The following is a 10314-nucleotide window of genomic DNA, read 5'->3' as shown; positions in this document are numbered from 1 at the left end:
AAGCGGCCACAGCTTTAGCTCTGCTGTCCGCTGAATTTCCCTGCTCCTGTTGCAAGCTGCCTGGGCTGGCTCCAGCTGGGAATCCCAGCTGTTCCTGTTGTGGTGCTGCCCACAAATTGGTGTTTTTCTGAGCTAAAACATGGTGTCTAGGGGATCCCGACCAAGCTGAAACAAATAGGTGTTTGCAAGGGTGGTGATGCGAACTCTGGGTGAGAAGTGTCCAAAAAAAGCCCCCTGTGCTGGCAATTCCTCCTTCCCTTTGGGCAGCTGAAAGCCAGCCAGTGCCCGACACTGTGGTGAGGGGTTGTGCCCTGCAGTGCTGTGGGAGCAAATGTGCCCACAGAATAACCGTAAAGGGTAAGGAGTAGAGCATTCACTGGGGCAATGGTGATTTTTTTTTTCCGTCCCTGACAGCATCTCTTGCTTTTCCTTCATCCCGTTTTCCCACAGGGGGGCAAGCGGGCATCGCTGCCCCTGCTGACATGTGCCGTGGCCACGGGGAGCTGTTTGCAACCCAAGGGACTGGCCATGCCCAGAAATCAAGAGAGTGGCCTGGGGGAAACAGAGTGCAAAAACAACCGTTTGGGTCAAAGCAGGCTGGGATGGGGTGGGGGGGGACCCCAAAAGCACCGGGGAAGCATTGCTTTGCCACCTTCCCGAGGCCGAAGCGGGAGCGAGAGGCTGCAACTGCATTTGCGGGGGGCTCTTTTCTTTCTTTTTCTTCCCCCCTCTCCAGCCGCGGGGATGTTCGTGCGCTCGGCGGTGGGGGGAGCACGGGAGGACGGTACGTGCGGGCGGCGCGGGGCGGGCGTCGCTGCACGGAGGCGTGGGAAAAAGCCGCGCGAGCGAGGCGGGAGCGGGAGCGCTGCTCGGGGAAACTTAGCGCAAAGCCGGCGCCGAGGAGGAGGAGGAGGAGAAAGGAGCAGGAAGCAAGCAAGCAAGCAGCAGCGGCCCCTTGGCCATGCCGGCCGCCGCGGGGGCCCGGGGCGGCCGGCGGGGCCGCAGCGGCACGGCGAGCCCCGGGGGCGCGGCGGGCGCTTAGAGGCGCCGGGGGCTGCGGCGGGGCGCCCCGAGGCCCCGAGCGCCGGCGGCGCCGTCCCCCGCCGCCCGCCGCGGGACTCGGCGCTGCGAACTTCTGCAGCGGTGCCCTGGCGCCGCCGGGAAGCTCCGAAGATGCCTTTCCACCCGGTGACGGCGGCGTTGATGTACCGGGGCATCTACACCATCCCCAGCATCCTCGCCGAGCAGCACCCCGTGGAGATCCCCGAGGATGAGCTGGAGGGTGAGCGAGCGGCGCCGGGGTGATGCGGGCGGTGGAGATTGGTGTGTGGGGGGGTCGCGGCACAGAGGAGGGCGCGTTTAGGGTGCGTACGGGCGGCGGGGGGCACGTTGGGAAGGGGCGTGCAAGTGGAGGGGTGCGCATTTGGGGGGGGTCCGTGCAAGTGGAGGGAGTGTGCATTTTATGGGGGGCGTCCCTGTAAGTGGAGCGGTGCGCATTCTGGGCATGCATGCAGGTGGAGGGGTGCGCATTGGGGGGGGGGGGTCCGTGCAAGTGAAGGGAGTGTGCGTTTTGGGCATGCATGCAAGTAGAATGACGTGCATTTTGTGTTTGTGTGGGGGGGGGTCCGTGCAAGCGGAGGGGTGTGCACTTTTGGCATGCATGCAGGTGGAGGGGATGTGCATTTGTGTGTGGGGGGGGGGGGGGTCCGTGCAAGCGGAGGGATGCACCTTTTGGGCATGCATGCAAGTGGAGCAGTGTGCATTTGGTGGGGGGTGTCCCTGCAGGTGGAGGGGAGAACATTGTTTGCAGAGCACGTTGTTTTGGGTGCACACCTCGGGGGGGGGGTTGCAAGCAGGCAGAGGGGGTGCACTTCGGAGTCCACGCAGGCAGCAGGGTGCACATTCGGGGGGATGCATGCAGGCGGGGGGGGAGAGTGTCACATTTCGGGGGGGTTCCTACACGCAACATCCTCTGGGAGCTGGCAGCCCTGGAGAGGGGAAACTCCAGGGAGGGGAAGAACGAAGGAAGAAAGGAAGGAGGAAGGGAATGAGCAGCTGGGGGAGCCAGGGCCACAGCCGCCCCGTCTGGGGAGTGGGTGGCCCTGCAGGGGTGTCCCCAGGGTGGTGGCCGCAGCAGGTGGGGCTCCCCAAGGGCAGGCCAAGGTCGCCAGCTTGGCTCATCACCACTTGGGGACAGCTCCACGGTGGGCTGGGTGCGCCAGGGAAACTGAGGCACAACACTGGGCTGAGGGTGCAGGGATCCTCTGCCTGGCTGCAGGGGGAGGCTGAGCCCAGGTGGAGCTGGGAGGCTCCATGCACTGAGCAAGCAGGGACTCAGCCCTGCACAGGGGGTTGCGCTGGGCACACATGTGCGGCCTTCCCACAGCAGGGCCACACGCATGGGTGCACCGTCATGGCAGTGTGTGTGCACGTGGGCACACGGACAGCCTCGCTGCAGTGCGTGTGTGCATGTGCATGCACACCGACAGCCCTGCTGCAGTGTGTTTGTGCGTGTGTGTGTGTGCATGTATGTGAGTGTGTGCACACGTGTGGCCTCGCTGCAGTGTGTGTGTGTGTGTGTGTGTGTGCATGTGCATGCATGCATATAGCCTCGCTGCGGGGCGTGTGCTTGTACATGTACAGCCTGGGTGCAGTTTATGTGTGCGTGAGCGTGTGCACACACATGGCCTTGCTGCAGAGCATGTGTGCATGTACCTGCACACCTACAGCCTTGCTCACCACAGTGTGTGAACACGCATGCACACCTACAGCTTTGTTGCAATGTGTATGTGTGCATGCATGCCTACAGCCTCACTAGTATGTATGTGCACACACCCCTACAGCCTCGCTGCAGTGTGTGTGTGTGCATACGCATGCATGCCTACAGCTTTGCTGCAGTGTGTCTGTGCATGTGCACACTTACAGCCTCACTGCAGTGTATATGCATACACATGCACACTTACAGCCTCACTGCATTGTGTATGTGCATATGCATGCACACTTAAGCCTTGCTGCAGTGTGTATGTGCACGCATGCGCACCTACAGCCTCGCTGCAGTGAGTGTGCACACGTGCAGGTACCGTAGGGCACATGTGCACTTGTGTATATGTGCAGGCACGTGCACATGGGCAGCCCCGCTGCAGTGTGCACGTGTGCGAGTGTGCACACATGTACAGTGTCGGTGCAGAACCCATGAACACACAACCCTGCTGCAGAGTGTGCGTGTGTGCACGCACATGCACGCACATGCATAAATACAGCATCAATGCAGGGTGTGAGTTGGTAGAGCCTCTCTGCAGCGGGGGGAGGGTGTGTGTGCATGTGCACAGACTCCCTGCAGTGTGCGTGCACAACCTTATAGCACTCTATGCGTGTGCACGTGCAGGCTGCGTGGCCCGGCGAGGACGCTCGGTCCCAGCTCCTCTGTAGTGCTGGAAGGCCACGGAGTGCTGGCGGCTTGGGGAGGGAGCCCCCAAGCTGCTCCTGGCTGCGTTTCCAATCAGCAGATCAAATGGCAAACTTCGAGGCTCACACTTGTCTTCCCAAGGCTGCAGGCAGCTTGGAGCCACTGGCTCCCTCTCCGATTCAGGTGCTGTCTGACAGCTGTAAAAATTCCTTGAGCCTCTTCACAAAAAATTCAGGCACCCCTGGTAGCTCGTGGCTGGCAGGGGTCCCAGGCCCAGTGTCGCCTTGGCCCACGTACAGCCCCTTGCACATGGCCACTCACATATGCATGCATGCAACTCATTGCATGTGTGTGCACACTGCCCGTTGCACACACTTGCAAGCAGCACATTGCACACACACGCATGCAACCCCATGTAAACAGCCCCTCACCTACACATACGCACAACAGCTTGCACATGCATACATGCAGCTGATTGCACACACAGCCCCTTGCACACACAGCCCCCAGGTATTAATTAGCCCAACAGCAAAGGGTGGCAAAAGCTAATTGCAGACAAGTACCACGGCGCTGCCAGCAGCCTCCGCTGCCACTGCAAGTCCGTCCCTGTCTCAGGGGCCACCCAAATCCTGGCCATCACCACACCAGGATGCAGCCGCATACCACAGCCCAGGGATGTCGCAGGGTCTCTCCTGCACTGGCCAGCTCCCGTGGCCATTGAGGGGCCGGTGGTGGCTTCAGCCCCTTCTCCTCCCCTCAGAGATCCGCGAAGCCTTCAAGGTGTTCGACCGTGATGGCAACGGCTTCATCTCCAAGCAGGAGCTGGGCACGGCCATGCGCTCGCTGGGCTACATGCCCAATGAGGTGGAGCTGGAGGTCATCATCCAGCGCCTCGACATGGACGGTAGGGCCCCGTGCTGGTGGCTCCATGCTCCTGGCGCCCGTAGAGGGCTGTGGCAGGGTCTGGGGCTGACGGCTGTCTCCCACAGGTGACGGCCAGGTGGACTTTGAGGAGTTCGTTACACTGCTGGGTCCCAAGCTGTCCACCTCGGGCATTCCAGAGAAGTTTCACGGCACAGACTTCGACACAGTCTTCTGGAAGGTGGGAGACCCCAGCTGGCAGCCTGGCTGGCGTGGGAGCCCTGGGGCCAACACGGGAGCCCTGGTGCTGGTGCTGGAGCCCCAGGGCTGGTGCAGGAGCTCTAGGGCTAATCTAGGTCCTCTGAGGCTGACATGGGAACCTGGGGTTGGATGGGTGCCTGAGATCCATCTGGGAGCTCTGGGGTTGGATGGGAACTTTGGGGCTGGATGGGAGCTCTGGGGCTGGATGGGAGCTATGGGACTGGATGGGAGCTCTGGGGCTGGATAGGAGCTCTGGGACGGGATGGGAGGCTTGGGGATGAGGGTGCTGGGGCCTTTGTCAGCAGTGGTGAGACATCATGCCTTTCCCCACCCCAAGTGGGATAGGGGGTGGGTCCAGATGAAGAGCAGCACCCAAGGGTGCTTGGGGCAGCCCCAGTGCCGCCGAGTGCCCCCACACATGGGCAGGCAGCAGTGCCTGCGGCCCTGCGCAGCCTGGGCAAGCCATGGTGGCAGTGTCCCTGGCGGCATCCCCGGCACCAGGCTGCCATCCTATCCCGCTCCTTCAGTGTGACATGCAGAAGCTGACAGTGGACGAGCTGAAGCGGCTGCTCTATGAGACTTTCTGCGAGCACCTCTCCATGAAGGACATCGAGAACATCATCATGACAGAGGAGGAGAGCCACCTGGGCACGGTGCAGGAATGCCCTATCGATGTGGAGAGTGAGTGCTCCTTGTCCCCTTCCCCGTCCCCAAGCACAGCGGCCTGGCAGCAGCGTGACGGGCTGCCGCGGTGCTCTTCCCACAGCCTGCTCCAGCCAGCAGATCCGACAGACCTGCGTGCGCAAGAGCCTTATCTGCGCCTTCGCCATCGCCTTCATCATCAGCGTCATGCTCATTGCTGCCAACCAGGTGCTGCGCAGTGGCATGAAGTAGAGGCACCCGGCCCACTGCTTCCGGGCAGCTGTGGTCAGGCACACCGATAGCTAGAGATATCTGTCTACATATATATAAAAGTATATATATTTAAATGATTTGCACCCCAGGAGGGGAGAAAAGGCCATCGCCCCGGCTGTGGGGCAGCTCGGCCCGGCCCGCGGTGGCCATTTGCAGAAGGCGCAAACTCGGGAAAAGAACTGGACAAAGCGCAAAAAACAAAACAAAACAAAACAAAAACTTGGTATTAAGTGCATGCACTATGCATGGAGCCCGCATCCCGCCCGCCCTCCAAAAGAGCCCGCCGGATGTGGTACCGACACCGTCCTTTCTCTTTACCACCCAACCCGAAACGGTGCCATAAGCAATACGTGTGTGTGAGAGAGAGCTGTTTCCTGTTTTAAGACTGGAGCATTTGCATGGACTTCGCTGCCAAGGGCTGGATTGCACCTCTTGCCACCACGTCCCCCTCGCCCTGCCCCAGCCCGTGCTGTGCCTCGGTTTCCCCATCCGTGAAGTGGGGCTGATGATGTTGACCTCTGCTTGATGCACTTTGAGATGAGCCGCTGGGAAGAGCTGGCACATGGGGGCACCGGGAATGCCCTGCCCCCCCCCCAAGCCTGTATGTAGCATCCACTGGGCCCAGACTGGTTCAGATTTGGGTTTTGGGTTTGTTTCGCAGTCTTCGGATCTTTTTTTTCTTTTTTTTCTCCTCCCCCCCCCACCTCTTCCCATTTGGTTGTTTCCGATGCGAAATAAAACTGGGATTTCTAAACTGCTCTGGGCTCCTCATCACCGTGGGAGAAGCCTTGGGATGGCACAACCCTAGTGCTGGGATGAAGGCTGCCGGGACAAAGGGTACTGGGATAAAGGGCATCGAGATGAAGGGTGGTGAGATGAAGGGCATTGGGATGAAGGGTGCCAGGATAAAGGGCATCAGGGCGAAGAGTGCTGTGATGGAGGGTGCTGGGATGAAGGGCATCAGGATGAAGGGTGCTGGGGTGAAGGGTGTCTGGATGACGGGCCCCAGTCAGGCATAGCATTGCGGGAGCCAGCACCCAAGTGCAGCCCTCGATTCCAGAGCGGCCCCAAGCACCAGAGCCAGTAGCTTCAAATAAACCCTGGGGCAATTCTGGGGCTACCATTTGGCCAGAGAGGCAAATTGGCAAATTCCTGCAATGGGAGTAGGTGCAGAGAGGTCAGGGAGGGCAGACAGCGTCGGTTGGGGGCAGCCGGGCAGTGGCTGCCCCACACAGTGTGCGCCGAGCTGCAGGAATCCCCCCCCTCCCCCCAAACCCCGGGTCCTGGCATGGCTGTGCTTGTGTGAACCATTAAGACAGGCATTCAGGCTGGAGTGGGCAGATGTCTATCCCAGCTGCATGCTTAACCTTCCCCATGTGTCTCTCTCCACCCCCCCCCCCCCCAAAAAAAAAAAAATAAAGCCATTTTTTTAATGGCAAAGGAGATTAAAGCAATAAATAAAAATGAGACAAACTCCCCATGCTGTCAGCACAATGGGGAAGGCTGATTTCCCGTGGCACCTCCACTGTGCAGGATCCCAGCCAGGGCTGGTATCAGCTGGAGTCTCTCACCCTGGCCTCAGGTTCCAGCACCAGGGAAACACCAGCCAATGGCCAATGATGGAAACAGGAGCATCTAGGCACGGGGACAGCAGGCAGGCTGCCAGTGGGCCCCGCCCCCTGCCAGGGCAGTTGGTGCCTGGATTTCAGCGGGAGCTGGGGTCTGGGGAACACAGGTGGGACGGGGTCATTGCGATCAGCAGGTGCCTCTGGGCATTTCAGGTCCAAAGGACTGCTCAGGGCAGGGCCAGTTGCTCAGGACCTTGCCTAGTTGCTCAGGACTTTGCTCAGTTACTCAAGACCTTGCCCAGTTGCTCAGGAGGACCTTGCCCAGTTTCTCTGGCCCTTGCCCCAGTTTCTCAGGACCTTGCCCCAGTTTAATTCCCCGTGTCACCAGGGATGGAGACCCCACAGCCTCCCTAGACCTTGTCCCAGAATTTGACCCTGCTCCTGATGAAAACCAGCTTCTTTGTAGCTTGCTGGAATTTCCTATGTGCCAGCACCCTGCGCTCCAGCCTTGATCACTTCGGTGCCCCCTCACCGGACTCACGCCAGCATGGCAATGGCTTGTCCTGGGGAGCCCCAAACCAGCCCAGCATTCTGATGAGCCTCACCACCACTGAACAGAGGGGAACAGCCCCTTCCCTCAACTTACTGGCTGCGCACTTGCTAACGCAGCCCGAGATGCAGGTGACCCACTGCTGCCTCCCAATCAGCATGTTACCCCCTAGGACCCACCAGCATCCCCTCTACAGAGTTGCTCTCCAGTCAGTTGGCTCCAGTCTTCCTGCTGTCTCGGGGCATTGCAGCCCAGAGCTGGACTGCACATTTGCTTCCTTTGAACTTCATGAGGTTTCCATCAGTCCATGTCTCCAGCCCATCACACTCTGCAGAGCAGCCCTGCCTCTGTAACAACCTCTCCTATTAATTTGGCATCACCTACAGTCTTGCTGAGAGCACACAGCATCCAGGTTGCTAAAAAAGCCCCTGTGCAGTACTAGTCCCACTACCATTTCCTGAACGACACCACCAGCAACCAGCTACCTCTGATCACCACCATTCAAGCCTGATGGCCCAAGCACTTTTCCACCCATCTTACAGCCCTTAGTGTCTTGTACAGTATCTTACAGCGTCATATCTTATATAAGGATACTACGGGAGACCATGTCAAAGGCACTGCTAATGCCAAGGTGTGCTGCCATCCCCCGGCTCCCACAGCCAGTGCCTTGGCACACAAGCAAAGGCTTGACCAGGCTGGTGGGTCATGACACCTCGGTCAGTCCATTCTGTCTCTTCCCAACATTCTTCGAGGCCTCCTGTGACTGCAGGTGCCTTTTGGCTTCTCTGACTCCCCATGTGTGGAGCAGTTGGGCAGGGGTAAGGGTGGGCTGGGAGGAGTGGCTGATACACCAGAGGGCTGTGCTGCCATTAAGAGAGACCTTGACAGGCTGAAGAGATGAGTGGAGAGGAACCTCATGAGGTTCAACAAAAGCAAGTGCAGGGTCCTGCATCTAGGGAGGAATAACTCCATGTACCAGTACAAGCTGGAGGCTGACCTGCTGGAAAGCAGCTCTGCAGATAAGGTCCTGGGAGTGCTGGTCAATGACAAGTTGACCATGAGCCAGCAATGTGCCCTTGTGGCCAAGAAGGCCAATGGTATCCTGGGGTGCATCAGGAATAGTGTTGCCAGTGGGTCAAGGGAGGTGATCCTGCCCCCTTACTCAGCCCTGGTGAGGCCGCATCTGGAGTGCTGTGTCCAACTCTGGGCTCCCCAGTACAAGAAAGACATGGAGCTACTGGAGATGGCCACAAGGATGATTAGTAAATGGGAGCATCTGCCCTCCGAGGAACGGCTGTGAGAGCTGGGCCTCTTCTGCCTGGAGAAAAGAAGCCTGAGAGGGATCTTATCAATGTGTATGTGTGTCTGAAGGGAGGGTGTCAAGGGGATGGGGGCAGACATTTTTCAGTGGTGCCCAGCAACAGGACAAGAGGCAACAAGCACAAACTGGAACACAGGAAGTTCCACCTGAATATGAGGACAAACTTCTTTCCTGTGAGTGTGACAGAGCACTGGAACAGGTTGCTCAGAGATGTTGTGGTATCTCCTTCCTTGGAGATATGCAAAGCCATGTGGACACAATCGTGGGCAACATGTTCTAGGAGGCCCTTCTTGAGCAGAGGGGCTGTACTAGATGATCTCCAGAGGTCCCTTCCAACCTCAATTGTTCTGTGTCCTCCCCAGGTAGGCAGAAAAGGATGAATCACTTTGCTGAATCCTTTGATGGCCACGTGGAGCCCAAAAAGGGAAGAAGTGATCCAAGAGCACCAGCATCTGCAGTGAGCGGATTACCTTTACTCCAGACACCCTGGGATGTCAGGGCCACTGTGCGGCTCCCTCGTCCCATGCACCCTCTTCCCACATGGAGAAGCAGGTGCTCCCAGGAGACCTGAAATGGGGGCGGCTGGCAACAACTGCTGGGTGCACAGCCCCAAGGAGGTCCAGGATGAGCCCAGTGCCTGCTGCAGGCCCTTGTAGAGGACATTCGGCAACCGACGAGGGGCGCTGCAGACCAGGTGGGCAGCAAGACCTACAGAAAGGTTTGATTTTGCCTCGAATCAGGAGGCCTGGCCAGAGGCATCACCTGCTATGACCACTGCAATCAGTACGCACCACTCACCCTGTGCCACTGCCAGGAAATGGAGATATTCAGTGGCGCTAAGAAGGGGGATTATCTTTTTTTATTTTTTTGAATTTCTTCTAATTTATCATACAAATTGATCCCAATGTCCAAATGAGAAATGAAAACGGGAAGTGCTCTGCAGCAACGAAATCATCACGGCTGCCTCCAAAAGTGGAGGAGGATCCACTCCTGTAATGAAAATTCATCCATCTCCCTGCATAAAGTTTTGATTTTTTTAAGAACTGGCATTTTCAAAGGAAAACATGTGGCCTCAGAGATGTGTATATATTTTTAACCAGGTCTATTATAGACACAGGGAATAAACATAAAGAGCCAAAAAAAAAAAAAAGAGGACAATTTAATTTGCGAGAAAATACAATGACATAAAAGAAAAATTAGATAAAAGGAATAATATGATCCCCCAAGCTCATCTTTTCAAAGGCATTCAATTAATTTTAATGGGAATTGGGAGAACAGATTTCTGCAGGCAGGTTTGGAAATCTCAGCTCCAGTTTCCAATATATCAGAGCAGTTCTGGGTGGGAAGAGCCCGGGGCCCTGGCTGCGGGTCCCCACATGCCATGGCTCTGCTGTGGCCACTCAGACGCAGTGGTTGCCACAAACTGGGGCCA

General features: G+C 57.9%; 1 protein-coding gene across 1 annotated transcript; it reads left to right on the top strand.

Annotated features, from left to right (window-relative positions):
• The first annotated feature begins 1173 nt into the window (after positions 1-1173).
• CABP7 (calcium binding protein 7) lies at positions 1174-5422 on the top strand. The gene is made up of 5 exons (XM_062590273.1): positions 1174-1282; positions 4167-4310; positions 4396-4508; positions 5056-5209; positions 5295-5422. Exons 1-5 carry the CDS (start codon positions 1174-1176, stop codon positions 5420-5422), a joined length of 648 nt encoding a protein of 215 aa, XP_062446257.1.
• The last annotated feature ends 4892 nt before the right edge of the window (positions 5423-10314 follow it).

The sequence above is a fragment of the Rhea pennata genome, chromosome 17, assembly GCF_028389875.1.
Source record: "Rhea pennata isolate bPtePen1 chromosome 17, bPtePen1.pri, whole genome shotgun sequence".
NCBI classification, from domain to species: Eukaryota; Metazoa; Chordata; class Aves; order Rheiformes; family Rheidae; genus Rhea; species Rhea pennata.
Note: the sequence above shows the minus strand (reverse complement) of the source record. Positions and strands in the feature narration are given on the sequence as shown.

Bases quoted from the DNA above. Each gene is read 5' to 3' on its own strand.
- CABP7 (XM_062590273.1), top strand. From the start codon at position 1,174: ATGCCTTTCCACCCGGTGACGGCGGCGTTGATGTACCGGGGCATCTAC. The intron at 1,283-4,166 runs GTGAGCGAGCGG...TCCTCCCCTCAG, and splicing joins CCCCGAGGATGAGCTGGAGG to AGATCCGCGAAGCCTTCAAG. The intron at 4,311-4,395 runs GTAGGGCCCCGT...TGTCTCCCACAG, and splicing joins CCAGCGCCTCGACATGGACG to GTGACGGCCAGGTGGACTTT.